Source organism: Ylistrum balloti, unplaced genomic scaffold (assembly GCF_031769215.1).
Source record: "Ylistrum balloti isolate Yb309-2 unplaced genomic scaffold, AGI_CSIRO_Ybal_v1 Utg371104, whole genome shotgun sequence".
Lineage (NCBI taxonomy): Eukaryota > Metazoa > Mollusca > Bivalvia > Pectinida > Pectinidae > Ylistrum > Ylistrum balloti.
In genome coordinates this window covers 413,131-432,686 of record NW_026782608.1, presented here as the reverse complement: position 1 = coordinate 432,686, position 19,556 = coordinate 413,131, and the positions used below count along the sequence as shown (strand labels likewise).

General features: G+C 37.5%; 1 protein-coding gene across 1 annotated transcript; it reads left to right on the top strand.

The window, feature by feature from the left end:
* The first annotated feature begins 1,583 nt into the window (after positions 1–1,583).
* Positions 1,584–18,640, top strand: LOC132560712 (sodium-dependent proline transporter-like). The gene is made up of 17 exons (XM_060225387.1): positions 1,584–1,614; positions 2,414–2,548; positions 5,152–5,280; positions 5,733–6,042; positions 6,686–6,829; positions 8,597–8,756; positions 8,911–9,043; positions 9,481–9,615; positions 10,884–10,987; positions 12,361–12,485; positions 12,808–12,920; positions 13,166–13,294; positions 15,751–15,850; positions 16,347–16,447; positions 17,572–17,745; positions 17,905–18,075; positions 18,515–18,640. The coding sequence occupies exons 1-17, from the start codon at positions 1,594–1,596 to the stop codon at positions 18,638–18,640; spliced, it is 2,310 nt and encodes a 769-aa protein (XP_060081370.1). The 5' UTR covers positions 1,584–1,593.
* The last annotated feature ends 916 nt before the right edge of the window (positions 18,641–19,556 follow it).

Genomic DNA, 19,556 nt, shown 5'->3' with positions numbered 1-19,556 from the left:
TATTCGTGTCTTGTTTGTCTAATGACTTTTCACCAACATATTGACGAGAGGATTGAACACAAGCTGTAATGAAAGGGAAAAGAAAACCCGAATAGCCTATCAAATAAAATTAGTAAACATCGTGGGTTTAAAACAACCAAGAAAATATTGAATATATTCGGAATATACAGTTGTCTAGTATAATTATATTCCTGTATCAATAGCACACAAATAGCACACACTAAGGACTTGTTCCATACTTACACTTAATGAATACGCGTGCAGCATGCATACTTTATTAACACGTTGTCGGTTCTGATGAAATCGAAAGCATCGGTCATGGAAGACCACAATTTGTTGCATTTTTCAGTATTAGATTTTCATGCTGCAAAAAAACCTTACATTTTTCCAATAAAAATTTGTACAATTATGTAGATGTAAATGTACCTCTATCAACAATCCGCAGAAAAGTACGGGGATTTCCCTACAGTTTCTTTATATTGATTGACAGTGAAATTGTATTTTTCATTCACAGTAAGTAAGAAATGAGTCAGAAGTATAATTATAATCTTTAATTAATAAAGACTATATTACAGCAAAATCAAGGTCTTTCTACTATCTTTGATAATATCAAAATAACGAATCACATCTGAACACCAGACAAATTGCCTTTTTGCTCGAGCTACTCTTTGATATTACAACCTTATTAAGTACTTTATAAATACTTAAGACAATACGTTTTTATTGTATTAGTCCTACGCTATAAACCACAGAGGATGGGGAACTCAAATTTTGTCCCTTCAGGTATTTGTGCAAGTGACCACGTTTGGTTTGAATCTGCTCAGCGGTTCTTGAGAAGATAAAAAAAGTGCCACCACACCAACACAACACCACCACCGTCAAACACACACACACCTACCGGTTTGTCTAGCAAGGGAGGTGCACTTTCTTGACTGATTTTCACACCACCAACACCACCATCACACACACAGACATCCACCACCACCACCACTGACTCACACACTAACACATCAGAAAGACCTCCACGTCCTCCACACGACGTTTTACATTATACATACAAGTTCTGTTCCAAATACTTTAAATTTTGATACATAACGCTGGTGTTCCTTTTTAATTTAACCTATATTAGAATCAATAAAAACGAGTAACTATATTTCATATCGAGGTCTCTGATATCTTTATCTTTAGGCCTAAATAGGTACCACTTCGATTAAATTTCTTACATACAGAGACGTATATAACATAAATGTGTTATATACGTCTCTGTTACATATAACAGCATTCGATAAAAAAATCTACTCGGCTCGCATTCATGTGTAGATGTGTGATCAGTCATGCAAATCATGACCAAACACACATTCATTTGACTATTGTGTGTTTGCCCTTGCCTTTAAAGCTCGAGGTGATCTTCTTATTTGTATTCTCTCCGTCACGCTCGAGTTAACATGTACTAAGTTTGTTTTGGAAATACCCCACGCCTACCCGTACCGGAAGTAACACTTGTTGGAACAGTTAGATGGCCGAACATGGCGTAACGGTGTAGCATTAGGTCAGTTTGTACGACAAAAGGGCACGAGAGGTCAACTCAACACAATGTCCAGCGAGGACGAGCACGTATGTATATAAAACAGTTTTGAATGTGGTTTAAATATACCGTTCTACTCGTGTTACTTTAGACGACCTACATCGTATACTGTATATGATTGTGCAGAGTCAGTGTCCTGAAAAAAGGTACGAAAAACTGTACGTTATTGACATATCAAATACAGGTAGAATTCAGGTGATATACAGATATATTGTGATGTTGATTACTACTGGTACCTCTTTAACTTTGAGATGCGGCATCATGTTGTATCAGACACGTACATGTGTTATATACGTCTCTGGTGGTATGATTTCAGTTTAAATAGTAGCTGAAACTGACATTTTGTATAGAAAACTTAATATATTCCTGTCAGCGTTCAGGTGTGGAACCACCGTACCTTGTAAACCACTAACTGCAAGATTTATTGGCTGGTTTTATGTAATATTCCCGACCACAATAGTTATACAACAATGTAAACTCTCTCGATGTTAGAGTTTTATGTTAGAGGCTTTCAATGCAGTAATTGTGGTACATATGCCTTTGTTAGTGTATGACAGTGTATAACACAGTGTAAATATACCCGTGGTGTTTATAATCCACGCTCTTACATGTCAACAGTGTTAGAGTTATAAGATATCTCGTGAAGTTTAGTTATCATTTCTTGTTGTATTTATACTTGTTTTACATAATAAATCCGATTTTGATAGAGACTATCACTTCTGTCAGAACATCGATCCAGCCTTTAGTCAGTACTGTAACAATTCTACTCAAAGCCTTTTTTTTACAATATACGTACAACGTAATCATGAATTCCCCGGTACTTGTTAGGATGACAAGTGGACAGATGATGATGACGTCAAGCCAGGAGATGACCGTATCCCGAATAGGACAGCCAACCTACCGGACTTGGTCGGTATTGACAACCCGGTCATTCTCTCGGGCCGCCACAGAAGTGTTTCTAACGTAAGTTAATTTTAATCACAATCAGATATAGGTGTAGCTTCCATGGTAACCGTTTCACGGTCCGTTTACAACGGTGGTCGCGTGGAGGTCATATCAAGGTTAAACAATGAGATTTATACATTATCTCATTTTTGAAGTACACTGGTGAAGTTCAAGCATTAGTTAGAATGTGTACATGTGTAACATATCAATATTTTGCCTTTAAAATTGATAATAAAGAACCTGTTTCTGGCTACATGTAGTTTTTTCCACTTCCCAATTTAACCTTTATTATGTGTTATTTTAAATACACCAGTAAACTCCTAAGAATGTATGTTTAAAAAGTCCAAACGTCACTTATGGCCTGTACTATGACCTATTTTATGATCCGTGCCATTTGTGTAAGCCACGGTGCACATCTTACCCAAACACTTTTTTAAAAAAAATTCAAAAAATCATTTAATTGGGTCCCATATTTTGAACTCAAATATAAAGCTAAATATTACAAACATGAAAAGTTATGAGAAAAATCATAAGTTTTCATGAAAGTTTCAACAAATTCAAGTCTTGTTCAAATATATGTACTTAAAGTACCGAAAATTTCATCGAATTCGGGGATCGGTAGAACTGTTCTAGGGACAATTCAGATTTCTGTTACTTATTTTCTGTTTCTTTCATTGAGGTATTAGCAATGTGGTTGCATTGGTTTTGGATGTTCCAAATCCACATTATACCCCAAATTATGTATTAATGATGCAACGTGGGCCCACATTCCAGAGATTCTCTTTCCTGCAGGACATAAACAATATTAAACCTTCACAGGATCGTCAGGTTCATCCTCGTCAAACTAAATCCAAACATTATACTTCGTTTGATACCTGTTGGAGAATGAACCTGTCCTCGAATGACCAAAATCTAATAATCACCGTTAACTGTCTTATGTTCCACCATGAAACCAGGTAACTACTTGTACCATATCCACACGAGGGAATGAGATATCAGATGCTGCAAGTTTCGGTCATTCAATTTTAGCTCGGCGTGTCATGTTGTAGACTTCACCAGGTCGCTTTGCCAAACGTCGTTTTTATAGGAGCGAAAGCATTCATTGAGCCATTTTAGTATCTCTTTCCACACGAAGTGGATCCGAAACACATACGGGTCCTCTGAAGGCACGTAGACATGCAGTTACAATGCGAACTAACTTGTCAATAATTTCTGTGAAGTCATTTGATGGAAATTGATATTTGAAAAGTACCCACTTCTAAAGACGTCCATTGTATAGATATACAACTCATCGTGGTTTGGTGCACGAAAGATCACTATTGGCTGTTTGTGAGTCTAACTGTGATTTTCCAGCTGGTAAAATCGACGGCATTCTAGCATCATATCCCAGCTCAGCAAGAAGACGTCCCTGGAACCACGATTCACAATCTCATTGTCGTTTACTACTAGCCAAGATTTCAGGACGTCGAATTTCTCCAAGATGCGTTGTTATGGATACATCATCTACACTGCCGTGATAAGAACCAATTGTGACTAAAACATACCCATCAGGCAGTACAATGGAAATTAACTTTAAATAGTTGTGTTTTTTCTGCCCTTCGTTTGATACCCTTTGAAACTGATGATGTTTGCTTTTGTTGAGACAGATATTGGTACTATCTAAGACAAGAGTGATCTGATCACCATGAAATGGTTTGGTAGATACAGTATTGTGTGTGATAGTTTTTGGTGAGATATATGGGCTGTACCAAGGTATTTAGGGACAACTAAAGTGTTAAATATATCAACAATTTTGTGAAAATATCTTGACAACTTGGCTTTGGAGAAGTAGGTCTTTTGATTCCATGAAAGATTAGTTTTAAGTTTTGCCCCAAAATACAGAAACAGGTCTATTGCACATGCGGTGTCAGTAAAACTGAAACAAGGTCAGATTCTCACAAGCCCTACATGTCCTAAATTGACCCAAGGTCCAGTCAGCCCATACACGACAGTCTGAGTCTGATAAAGTTTCAAATCTTAATTTATCATGTTTGGATGCTTGATATATAATTTCAAAACAATCATTGAGGAAATAAATCCACTCAGTTTACTTTACAGAGAAACATTATGGTTTATACTGATCTTTGTATCAGGATGTAGAATGCTTTCTATTAGAACATACACGAGCATCAGGAGGGTACCGAAGTGAATATTTGTGGATAAGGGAGTAACGGACAGACTTAGTAATGTCTATACAGCTGTCGTTTTACGTTAATGTGAAGAGGAAGCGTACTTCAAATCTATGAAAAGAAGTGGTAGATGTGTAGGATTTCTTTCATTGTCAGTTGGATTATTCTCAGTCTCCTCAAATGAATCGTAGCCCTCCTCAGAAATCGAGATACTCATTACTATCTAGATATGTGAAATTGTTTAATATCTTTATGCTTTATTTCCTTCGTTAGACAGACACGGGAATTATACATAGTACAATTGCCGTGTCTGTCTAACGAAGGAAATAAAGCACCGAGGTTATGTTACTGTTGTAAATAAGCCCATTGCCTTTTCTACCACGTGGATAATTTCTACTATTACATCAAGGGTATCATACGTACTTTTTTCTACCTCTCATTATTTCACCCTAGGACACCGTGAACGAAGCGGATTCCGAGTCCACACCAGTCAATTCCAGGCGCAACTCCAGAGATATCATAACCTCAATGGACCCTGGAGTATACAGACCAAAGCGAGGCTACTCTCGGACGCCATCAAGGGTAGGTTGAAATGTTCGTATAAAGATCATTCACATTAAGTCCTTGTATCGCTGGAGGTCTCCTGTCAGTCACAACATTCAAACATGATTAAAAGTAATATACAAGTGTACAGTCTTCGTTATTGTAGTTCTATCTGTTTCATTTATATCATATGTGATCTCATCGCCATTTTTTTCACTGACCATAATTTGCATGTTTGCTGGTCTGTCTGTCTGGCACGTGAATTTAGTTCTTCCACTTCCTAATGGGGTACAAGAAATTTTGTGCAGAATGTACAACTGTAACTCTTTGTTAGTTGTTGGACAAACATTTGTGTAAATGATAAAGGCCTTGTACGATGCACAGAAGTTACTCATCGACTATATATACATGTAGTGCGTTAAGTATCAAGGACTTAAACTCAGCGAAGCCGCTGTATATCCGACAGTACCCTGTCTCTCACGTCATTTCAGGGTACTATGATGACGGAGGAGACGACTGACAGCCGGAAGCAGATTTTCGGTGTTGATGAGAACGAGGAGCGCGGGAATTGGTCGGGTCGGTTTGACTTCCTTTTATCCTTGCTGGGTTACGCCGTGGGCCTTGGTAACGTTTGGCGCTTCCCCTACTTGTGTTACCGGAACGGAGGCGGAGCCTTCCTCATTCCGTTTGTTGTCATGATGGTGATCATAGGCGTACCTCTCTTCTTCATGGAGGCATGTCTCGGCCAGTTCTGCAGCAGTGGACCCATGACCTGTTGGCGTTTCGCACCTCTCTTCAAAGGTTTTCTTTTTCTTTTTACTCATATCATCACATAAAACTGAATCAGATTTATCCTAGGCTTTTCACGACTTCTCCAAACATATAAATAAATTGAAGGCTACAGAAAGTACATAATTTTGCATACCACTTTTTCATTTGAAACTCTCTAGAATAATTAAGATCTTGCAAAATGTGTATAAGCGTCTGAAGCGTCTGCTAACGTACAAAGAACATTCCAGAAGTAACCGTTCAATATCAAGGTTGACTTCTCCAACAAAACAAGTGGGGACAATAATTTCTAACGTCACATTGTGGAGATTTCTTTACATTGAAATCAATGGCATAACAGTTTGTGTTTATACTCCCGAAAATTTGCGGTTGAGCATATCGTCGCCGCCATGTCTGTCCGTCCTTTCGTGTCCGGAGCATACCTTTGTCTACAGTTAAGCAAGGATCATTAAATTTGGTGTATACATTGATCACACAAAGAAAATGTGCGGTATACCAAATTTGATAACAGAATTATTGCCCATTCTTAAAATTTTGTATCCAACAAAAGTCGTGTTCGGGGACCACTCATCAGTTTCATTCATACTCTTGAATTTTAAAGATTGAAATCAAAGTAAATATCAAGTGTACGATAGACTTTGACTTGACATTTCAGGTGTGGGTATTGCCATGGTGATCGTATCCGCCGGAACCTCTATGTACTACAATATGATTCTAGCCTGGGCATATTTCTATATGTTTGCCTCGTTTACCAGCGAGCTACCATGGCAGGGCTGTAACAACTTCTGGAATAGCAAAGGTAAATATGACGGGTTTGAAAATTCTTGGTACAGCAACATTACATACTGTTATTATTACCTGTGGCAAATTCTGGAATAGGAAAGATAATCATCACAATTGTATTAAAATTTAGAACGTCACATAAGGACAATAGTGGGTTTCCAGCAATGCTAATTTCCCATAGAGGTTGAAGTAAGAGCGTGTCTCAATGGAATCCGAGGACCCATATGTTAGAACATAAGAGCAAGACGCAAAGGATAAGGAGCTGACTGCCAAATTAAGGCGCGTCTTAGTGTTTACAACATCTAAGTTTAGCGTGTGAAAAATGAGCCAGATCTGACCAGAAAGGCCAAGTCACTATTTGTCAAACTAGATGCTACTGCGGATGATTGTGACTTCCAAATGTTAGACGTGGAATGACTTCGGACAATAGCCTGTGGCACCTACCAAATATCACAGGCAGCTGGCTACATAAAAGAGCACCTTGGTGATGATGGTGACTACAAGATCTGGATCTATCGGCACTCACGAGACATTGTACGATGTCAGATCACTCGAGGCATAAGAGCAGTGTAAAGTACAATGTTTGGATCCAGCATGACAGCTATGACGCCATTATTCCAATAAGGGAATAGTATTACTAGTGTCCTAATGGACAGAGAACCACTAGGGTATGTGCCCACGTAGCCGGTATCCTGTACTATTTAGGATAATACATGCAATTATAAACCAATAAGCCTTTGCACCAAAAGTCAAAAGTTTTAAGGCAAGTCTCAAGTTATGTAGATTTCACTACCAACTATCATCTTCAAGGCATTAGGTAGGGACGACGTGGACAATTAGAACTACATCACTGTACGATGTAACCAACACTAACATGGCCAATAAAATTCTAGGACAAAGAAGCCTTATTGGATTCTAGATTAAGTGGTTTAATGTGGAAACCGACTTAAATCTATCATTCAGCATTCTTGTTAGAAAATTGATTCAGCAGTAGTAAAATACATTTACTTTTTGTGGTTATTAGGTACAATGACGGCCATTTTGAAAGTTGAATTTTTACTTTAGTGAGTTATTAGTGTAGGTGACAGTTGTACTAATAAAACCAAGTGTAAACATTTTGTTTCGGTTCACTATACAATACTCCAATCCAAAAGGGAGTTTCCCCTTTGCTCGTTTTCCCTTAAAATACATAGCAATATTGTCAATTTTAATTACTTTGCACAAAACTCGTAATTACTATTTTGGGCAATTTATCTTATACTGTTTGAAGGTTTTTTGTCACATCACTACGAATGGACTCTAATAGGAATTTTTGTTTTTACTTGAACATTTTGAAACATTTGTTTAATGTCAAAGGAGCATGATCTATCTCAAAATCAATCACATTTTTATGTTTTGTGTTTATGTATTTATAACTGTGACTTCTTGCTTTGTATATATGACACATAACATGTTATTACCAGTATGTTCATGCTTAGTATTCTATAAAAAATGAAAAAATCGATATAGTAGCTTTTCCCCCGAAAGCAATACACTTTATTTTCATTTTTGGCACAAATGTGGCACTGTATTCTTGCGAATGTAAATGTTTGGACTTAAATGCCAGATTGTAGAAGTACAACTACAGAGGCTACTTATAAGACATACACTCTATTGATTTGCTTCTTAGACCATTTTGAAACCACACCTTTGGACAAAGTCTGGAGTCGCAAGAGTAATACATTACTGTTAACAATAATGCCATTATATCTGTGATTATTTTATCTCAATTTTCTTTTCACAGACTGCAGTCTCAAACTGCCCTTGGTTAAGTGTGGAGAAGGGGAGAAGCTCTTGAACGGCACATGTCTTGTGAACGGTTTATTTAAAGGACTGTGGAACGACAGCTTGTTTACCAATGCAACAGGCCGGAAGCGGATATCACCTGCGGAGGAATACTTCAAGTGAGTTTAATTTTTTTACTACTCTTAACATGGGTTTTATATTTGATTTTTTTCGATGCTCGTTATCAATGTTTTTTGTAGACTTCCAATATCTGATGAACATTTACGATAATATTTCTATAATTAAGAGTCACAATGATTTCGACGGTTACAGTAATCGAGCGCTGGGTCTGAGTTCCGGCCTTGAAGAATTTGGACAACCTCGCTGGGAACTGGTTCTTTGTCTGTTACTGGCCTGGTTTGTCTGTTTCCTCTGCCTGATCAAGGGTATTAAGACCACAGGAAAAGTGAGTACCTTTGTGAGACCGATGGTTTCTTTTGAGTCACAAACAAGACATGGCTATCTTTCAAACAACAACAAAAATGTTTTTCAAAAATATATATCTATTTGCTGTGTAAGATATTGAGTTATTGTAAACCTGAATTCTAATTTATCGCAACAGTCGTTAAGTTGATGAGGTTGCCGATCGGTAGGAAGATGTGATGACAATGGTTATCGTGCATAACAGAGGAATTACCTCCTGGTTAACGTAATCTGTGTTTTACACACACATATACATATAATATAGATGTTGTACGTCTTCAAGCTATGTACGTGGTGTGTTCTATGATAATGTGGCAGTGCATATAAGCACATTATACGTATTAATAAGAGGACATGACTGGTTTACATCTGATCAATCAGGAGAACTGCATTAGTGTACTGTTATTTGTTTCCAAATAGGTGGTGTACTTCACTGCAATCTTCCCTTACGTTGTTTTGATCATCCTCTTCTTCCGTGGCGTCACGCTGGACGGAGCTGGAAAAGGAGTATATTACTACATCGTACCCGAGTGGGGGAGACTTCTAGACGCCAGGGTATGTAGGTTAGGTATTACTATATCGTGTCCGAGTGGGGGAGACTTCTAGACGTCAGGGTATGTAGGTTAGGTATTACTACATCGTGTCCGAGTTGGGGAGACTTCTAGACGCCAGGGTATGTAGGTTAGGTATTACTACATTCTATCCGAGTTGGGGACCCTCCTATGCGACAGGGTATGTAGGTTAGGTATTACTACATCGTACCCGAGTGGGGGAGACTTCTAGACATCAGGGTATGTAGGTTAGGTATTACTACATCGTATCCGAGTGGGGGAGACTTCTAGACGCCAGGGTATGTAGGTTAGGTATTACTACATCGTGTCCGAGTTGGGGAGACTTCTAGACGTCAGGGTATGTAGGTTAGGTATTACTACATCGTGTCCGAGTTGGGGAGACTTCTAGACGCCAGGGTATGTAGGTTAGGTATTACTACATTCTATCCGAGTTGGGGACCCTCCTATGCGACAGGGTATGTAGGTTAGGTATTACTACATCGTACCCGAGTGGGGTAGACTTCTAGACATCAGGGTATGTAGGTTAGGTATTACTACATCGTACCCGAGTGGGGGAGACTTCTAGACGCCAGGGTATGTAGGTTAGGTATTACTACATCGTGTCCGAGTTGGGGAGACTTCTAGACGTCAGGGTATGTAGGTTAGGTATTACTACATCGTGTCCGAGTTGGGGAGACTTCTAGACGCCAGGGTATGTAGGTTAGGTATTACTACATTCTATCCGAGTTGGGGACCCTCCTATGCGACAGGGTATGTAGGTTAGGTATTACTACATCGTACCCGAGTGGGGGAGACTTCTAGACATCAGGGTATGTAGGTTAGGTATTACTACATCGTACCCGAGTGGGGGAGACTTCTAGACGTCAGGGTATGTAGGTTAGGTATTACTACATCTTGTCCGAGTGGGGGAGATTTCTAGACGCCAGGGTATGTAGGTTAGTTATTACTACTAGCGCCAGAATGCTCGTAGACGCAAAGATACGTCTCTAACTTCAAAATGAGTTAAGCCATAATTACCCGGTCTGGAGCTGAATATAATTTTGTCCAATGCATATATTTTGAAGCTGGTTATGAGAAGTAATACTGTAATTCCAATGTATCTTTGTTTTAATTCCATGGCGATTTTGACTTTTAATAAAGAAGAAATTTTCGACCTGTTGGGGAAAGGTGCCAGGTGAAAATAGACGAAATTTGTTTCTAGACAAGTTGCTCCGTTTTGTGTAACACATATTCACAATTCAATGCCAACAGGTATGGAAAGACGCTGCTGTCCAGATATTTTTCTCCATGTCTATTGCTGGTGGAGGGCTGGTCACATTGTCCAGCTACAACCGGTTCCATAACAATATTCTCAAGTAAGAGTTATCCAAGACATTTGCAACAATATCATGTATGTCACATCAACAATATTATATACGTCACATCAACAATATCATATACGTCACATCAACAATATCATATACGTCACATCAACAATATCATATACGTCACATCAACAATATCATATACGTCACATGAACAATATCATGTACGTCACATCAACAATATCATGTACGTCACATCAACAATATCATGTACGTCACATCAACAATATCATGTACGTCACATCAACAATATCATATACGTCACATCAACAATATCATGTACGTCACATCAACAATATCATATACGTCACATCAACAATATCATGTATGTCACATCAACAATATCATGTATGTCACATCAATATCATATACGTCACATCAACAATATCATATACGTCACATCAACAATATCATGTATGTCACATCAACAATATCATGTACGTCACATCAACAATATCATATACGTCACATCAACAATATCATGTACGTCACATCAACAATATCATGTATGTCACATCAACAATATCATATACGTCACATCAACAATATCATATACGTCACATCAACAATATCATGTATGTCACATCAACAATATCATATACGTCACATCAACAATATCATGTACGTCACATCAACAATATCATGTACGTCACATCAACAATATCATATACGTCACATCAACAATATCATGTACGTCACATCAACAATATCATATACGTCACATCAATAATATCATATACGTCACATCAACAATATCATGTATGTCACATCAACAATATCATATACGTCACATCAACAATATCATATACGTCACATCAACAATATCATGTACGTCACATCAACATTATCATATACGTCACATCAACATTATCATATACGTCACATCAACATTATCATTTACGTCACATCAACATTATCATTTACGTCACATCAACATTATCATATACGTCACATCAACATTATCATATACGTCACATCAACAATATCATGTATGTCACATCAATAATATCATGTACGTCACATCAACAATATCATTTACGTCACATCAACAATATCATACACGTCACATCAACAATATCATTTACGTCACATCAACATTATCACTGAGATACCAGTTTATCGATTCCTTGGTAGCTGCATATTGTTTATGAAGGTGCTGATTGGTTTAGAGGTCTGACCGTCTTTATCACCTCCACCCCTGGGTCACGGCTTCGAGGCCTGAGTGGGACAGTCACCACCTCCCAAACTTGCCATGTCCTTAATTGACCATGGTTGTTTATATGACGTAAAGCCACAGTAAACAAACATTTGTGTATATCATTAGATTTGTAAATATGTAAAACTTTTCCATACTCTACGTACAGGGACTCCGTTATAGTCAGTTTAGGAGACACGCTTACCTGCATCTTTGCTGGGTTTGTTATATTCTCCTACCTGGGTTTCATGGCCGACAAACTCAACGTAGAGGTGAAGGACGTTGCTAAAGACGGTGAGTAGTTCGGTTTATTGGCAGTTCTGTACTGTTTGGTACTAGAGACTAATGGTATAATTTCTTTATTAAGTATTCTGTGTTGTTTACCGTGTTCTTATTTCGGAAATAAACATTACTTAATTCTATTGATCACGATACATATATATTTGTTCATATTTTGCAATATTTTTGTTGAATTTGAGTTTGGATTAAGATTATATTCACATGCTGATATTTTCCCCTCATGTTAATTTAAGTCTGGATTATGATTTTGTTGTCGTTCGTGTTTTCTCTGTTGTTTTAATTACTTGCATTTTAAACCTTACCTACACACGTACAGGTGCTGGTCTAGCGTTTGTGGTGTATCCTGAAGCGGTGACAAGTCTTCCACCTCCTCCACTCTGGTCCATCCTATTCTTCTTTATGTTGATTACGCTAGGACTCGACAGTCAGGTACTTTTCACATATCTGGTGGCATTAACTGTGGTTGTTGTCTCTATTTTATATACATCTGCTTCTTCAACATGTTCTTGGTCTGCTTCAAAGATCGCATCAATGAAAACAGTTTACATGTTTTATAATGTTTGTCTCCATAAATATGCACCAAAAACAATGTTTTTCCTTTTTCTTGTCTGAAACCAAACTTCTGTTTAGCATTTTTTTCCCACCCAGTTATTCGATGTCTCCTTTAATTCCAGTTCGCCATGTTGGAGACCGTGTTGACTGGTGTCCTTGACCAATTTCCACATCTTCGACCAAAGAAGACGTTAGTGATTATGTGTATCTGTATATGTTTTTTCCTCCTAGGACTTCCACTGACCGCTCCGGTAAGTTGATTCACTTAGGTTAATCATTTTAAATCTGTTGTATTAAGGGGGTAGTAGCACCTCCCATCTAGATGTTGACAACTCCTTCGATCGCCTTGGGTTTGACGGGCTTGAAAAGGCCTTTAACATCATTGCCGATCCGAAAAGAACGAAACTGTTGTGCCATGCAGTTGAAATCAGTATGTTTATTTTCTGTATTCTAACCTTAAATTTAAGGGTGTTATTCACTTGTGTGTCTTTTGCACTGTCATACGTAACTAGAAACAACCTGATCATGTAAAGATAGAAATCAATGTTTGATAGGTACCGGTATCACATCAACTTGTACGGGACTTACCAAATAGGGAAATGTTTGTAATATACAGATACGGGACTTAGAGTACCAAATAGAGAAATGTTTGTTATATACAGATACGGGACTTAGAATACCAAATAGGGAAATGCTTGTAATATACAGATACGGGACTTACAGTACCAAATAGGGAAATGTTTGTAATATACAGATACGGGACTTACAGTACCAAATAGAGAAATGTTTGTTATATACAGATACAGGACTTAGAATACAAAATAGGGAAATGTTTGTTATATACAGATACGGGACTTGGACTACCAAATAGGGAAATGCTTGTAATATACAGATACGGGACTTAGAGTACAAAATAGGGAAATGTTTGTTATATACAGATACGGGACTTAGACTACCAAATAGAGAAATGCTTGTAATATACAGATAAGGGACTTAGACTACCAAATAGAGAAATGCTTGTAATATACAGATACGGGACTTAGACTACCAAATAGAGAAATGTTTGTTATATACAGATACGGGACTTAGACTACCAAATAGAGAAATGCTTGTAATATACAGATACGGGACTTAGACTACCAAATAGAGAAATGCTTGTAATATACAGATACGGGACTTAGACTACCAAATAGGGAAATGTTTGTTATATACAGATACGGGACTTAGACTACCAAATAGGGAAATGTTTGTTATATACAGATACGGGACTTAGACTACCAAATAGGGAAATGTTTGTTATATACAGATACGGGACTTAGACTACCAAATAGAGAAATGCTTGTAATATACAGATACGGGACTTACAGTACCAAATAGAGAAATGCTTGTAATATACAGATACGGGACTTAGACTACCAAATAGAGAAATGTTTGTTATATACAGATACGGGACTTAGACTACCAAATAGGGAAATGTTTGTTATATACAGATACGGGACTTAGACTACCAAATAGGGAAACGTTTGTAATATACAGATACGGGACTTAGACTACCAAATAGGGAAATGTTTGTTATATACAGATACGGGACTTAGACTACCAAATAGAGAAATGCTTGTAATATACAGATACGGGACTTACAGTACCAAATAGAGAAATGCTTGTAATATACAGATACGGGACTTAGACTACCAAATAGAGAAATGCTTGTAATATACAGATACGGGACTTAGAGTACAAAATAGGGAAATGTTTGTTATATACAGATACGGGACTTAGACTACCAAATAGAGAAATGCTTGTTATATACAGATACGGGACTCAGAGTACCAAATAGAGAAATGCTTGTTAGATTGAGAGGCGGAGTTTATGTACTGAGTACAAATGTTAATTAATGAGTGGTAGAACTTTAAGTAGTGAAACTAATATGGATCTCTGTCATCTGTATATACCTGAAAGTTTATAAAGATGATTGAACACTATTGATTTAGTTCGTATTTGCATAATTCATCTTTCAAGTTACAGGATTTAATTTTTAAAATGATACTTTTGCCTAGACCAGTATATTGACTTTGATTCTTCTAGAAAGGGAAGCAATATTAATACCCCGACTTTATCAGGACACATGGAACATTTCCATTTAGTCCACTTTGTTGGGAGTGAGTCAGGACATTGTTGACATGGGTCATCAACGTTGTCATTCACTGATGCATTCAAGCTTATATAAGCTGTCGGAGTATCTGAAATGACCCTTTCTGAGGAAAGAAAATGTCTGTAACATAGATTCATAAATGGCAGTGTCTTCAGGGTGCCAAAACTGGACGTGTGTCATTATAGGGTGCAAAACTCATTGTTGTATTGTAAAATAATATTCTAATGTTTGAACTGGACCGTATGTACTTTTATCAAACTATTTCAGGCTCTATGATAAGTGTCGGTGGAATTTTAGCTACCCTTAAGTATGGTATATCTAACTGACATACATATTATACTTGGTCGTTAATATAGTAATGTGTTTGAATCTTTTTTTCACACTGTAACGATTAAAGATTAACGGTGAATTTATTAGATTATCAATTATCTCAGATGTTTGTCTTTGGTCCGTCTCTTGACTTAGTACATGTTATCGTCTCCCTGCTAGTGTTGTCAACACCACATTGTAGGTACTATCAGACGAACGTTAAAGTGTAACTGTTTGACTTTTCAGGGCGGTATGTACCTGTTGCAGCTGATGGATAATTATGTGGGAGGCTGGACCCTCCTTATAATCGGCCTATTTGAGAACATATGTGTAGCCTATGTATATGGTATGTGATGTTATTTCAGATGGTTGTCCTCACATTCTGTCGTTAATTGTCAATATTCACAAGTCTTTGTCATGTCTTTTTAACAGACTGCACCGGAATATAGAAATGTGCTGTGTGATTATCAATATGTCCACATGTAAGCCATATTGTACACCAGTATTTTAATTAATTAACATTAAGCCTATCTGCCCTCTCTTCTGTCAACCTTTCCGCCATGTGATTGGTCATCGCAAGTTCTGTGTTAGTGTAGGCCGTTTCGGTGTGTTCTTTTTACTTGTTTAAATGAAATTTAGGATTTGTTCACGACAAATATTGAGTTAAGGTTTTATGGAAAGTCGAAAGATGATTATCAGCTTTGTCTTTCACCTTTCTGGTTCTAGGATGTACCACAGTTTTGCATTGTCAGTATTTTGGATATCGGTCTTTTTTCGAATTCTGATAAATACTACATATCGTCCAGAAAGCTAAAGAAACATTTTCTGTTTTGATCTTCCAGGGGTAAATCGTTTCCTAAAGGATATTGAGACCATGCTTGGCTTCAGAATGATAATGTGGTGGAAAATCTGCTGGTGGGTCATCAGTCCTCTTACACTTGTAGTAAGTATAAATTAGACACCTGGTGGGTCCTCAGTCCTCTAACGCTTGTGGTAAGTATAAATTAGACACCTGGTGGGTCCTCAGTCCTCTAACGCTTGTGGTAAGTATAAATTAGACAACTGGTGGGTCATTAGTCCTCTAACGCTTGTGGTAAGTATAAATTAGATATCTGGTGGGTCATTAGTCTTCTAACGCTTGTGGTAAGTATAAATTTGACATCTGGTGGGTCATTAGTCCTCTAACGCTTGTGGTAAGTATAAATTAAACATCTGGTTGGTCATTAGTCCTCTAACGCTTGTGGTAAGTATAAATTAGACAACTGGTGGGTCATTAGTCCTCTAACGCTTGTGGTAAGTATAAATTAGACAACTGGTGGGTCCTCAGTCCTCTACCGCTTGTGGTAAGTATAAATTAGACAACTGGTGGGTCATCAGTCCTCTAACGCTTGTGGTAAGTATCAATTTGACACCTGGTGGGTCATCAGTCCTCTAACGCTTGTGGTAAGTATAAATTAGACACCTGGTGGTCATCAGTCCTCTAACGCTGGTGGTAAGTATAAATTTAACACCTGGTGGGTCATCAGTCCTCTAAAGCTTTTGGTAAGTATAAATTAGACACCTGGTGGGTCATTAGTCCTTTTAAGTTTTTAATAAGTTGACAGTTTGTGGATGGTCAATAGTCTGCTTATCTTGTTAAAATGGTGTAAACTCGACAAAACTACACTCCGCTTTCTGATGTTTACTAACATTAATTGTTTAGAAAACTATAATAGATTCAACAAAAGCCGGGATGCATACAACAAAGAGTAGCATAATGTCCACTTAGGATTCCTTCACTTCATTTAAACCTGAGTATTAAGTGCAGCCATTAGAAAGCACAGCTTTGAGTTCTGATTGGTCAGTTCTACAATTTGTATTGCCAATCAATGGCAACGATTGGAGATGTTTAATTTCATCGTTACACTGGTAATATAACTTTGTCTTGGTGTTTGTTATTTTGATGACAAGGATACCGTGAAACAGCATGATACATAAACACTAGAGAAAAGGTCATTGTTATATACCCTATTATTTATCTTACTCGGTTTATCTGAATATAAATCACATGAAAACTTGTACTTTTAGGCCTTGTTCATCTTCACGTTCGTGGATTACTCCCCTTCTGAGTACGGAGATTACAAATATCCGGGCTGGGCTGACGCGTTGGGCTGGGTCATGGCATTCCTCTCTGTATTAGCCATTCCCATTACGATGCTTTACAAGATATCAAGAGAAGACGACGAAGATAGTTTTGTAGAGGTATGACGTCACTTCCGCCGATAAAAATGTATTTAACAGAACAAAAGTTTGAATGCATGTTTCGTGATTTGCTTGAGAGTTCAAATGAAAGTATGGAAATGAAATATAACTGTGTTGGTCAGTAACTTGTAATATTAATTTTATGAATTACCACTGTAGAAAATAAAGCTGTTGGTAACACCGACCCGAGAATGGGGTCCAGCCCTGGTTAAGCATCGCCGTCTCGTGACGTATGTAGAGGGCTGGGTTGTCGACCCTTGGGAAGAACTTGCAACCTATGTCAACAAAGCATTTGCCTCTGACAAAACGAAGTCACAAAGTACACTGTGGGTAAGTCCAAGTAAATAGCAATATGTTGTAATGTCGGTTTGAGACAACCTCTTGTTCATTGATAGATACTCAGATATTGAAATGTCTGTAACGGACGCACCTCGTTATCTCGAAGTCGGCGGAACCATGAGAAAATTTTCGAGTTATTGTATTACTCGAATATGATCGAATGTTTAGTGTAAGGCAATGACATACAGTGTTGAATGTATTGCTATGTTTTTCTGGTAATACAATGTACGATTGTTACGCAAAGTGTGGACAAAATTATGGCCTCGAATTATTTTTTACCAAGCTTGATACATTACTTCTACTGATTTGACTGAAGTATGGCGTCTCGACCAAATAATTTCTAACCATCCTCACATTTCTCTTTGATGATGTTTGTTGTTACAGCACGGCTGACGAACTTTTGTTTGAAACTTTACTATTTTATTTGCAGACATCAGAACCGGTTATCTCCTCTTACTTTTCTCCTCGTAGAAAAAAGGACTTTAGTGATACCGAAAGTTACACTGCCACAGAGGCATCAGAACGGACAGGTGTGTCGTTTGAGTCCTATGTTTGAGTACGGACTTGTTAAAGTATACATAGGTATCCTTCTGTCTGCATCAGCGCGATAACTCCGTGCCTGATCAGAAAAACTCTCACGCCAAAGCTCCGCCCGATCATAGAAATAAACTACTGGAGACAAACAAGACTGAATTATCGGCAGGAAGGCAGAGTTGTTTTTCTTAGTGTGTGAGCTATACAAAGTACTACCGCCTATATAGACCTGTTAAACAAGAGACAGCGGGCTTTATTTTGAAATCCCTATTTGTTTTGATATAAATATTATTTTTGTATCGATACTCATAACTGTGTCACTTTGTGTCACCTTTAACTACAAAAAATAAAATGTCATTGTTACCTGCAAGTACAGATTCCTATCCTATCATAAAATGTCACTAGTAACTACAGATTTATATCTACATTGTACAGGCAGTAGCCGATATAAGACCAAATCATTTTTTATTTATTATATTTGCGTGTGCATTAAGCAATATACAAGTATTTCTATTTTAACATAAAGATACAAAAATCCATGAAGGAGGATTCTCTTGGCGTTTAGCTGCTATTAGGCCCTCATAAATAGTTAAAAGGCAGCGAGAGGCCTGGAGAATCAATCTCTCTAGTTAATTTTTTAATCTTTATATTATCCTGTCAAGCAGATTTTGATTTTTGTAAGTTTTATCATGTTCCTGTTGCATGAAAACTATAATTTACAATTATATGATAAATTAGTCAGGTAGACTCTAGATTTACCTCCCTTTGTACTAATGATATCCATTCCTTTTGTATAATGTATCATTTAATATTTACACGTCGTTACTTCGTCCAAGAAACACATATCGTTATAGTCATATTTAAGGTTATATCCGGGTATAATATGATGTACTCGGGACACAACTATGTTTATCTGTGATGTATCGTTCAAATCCTTT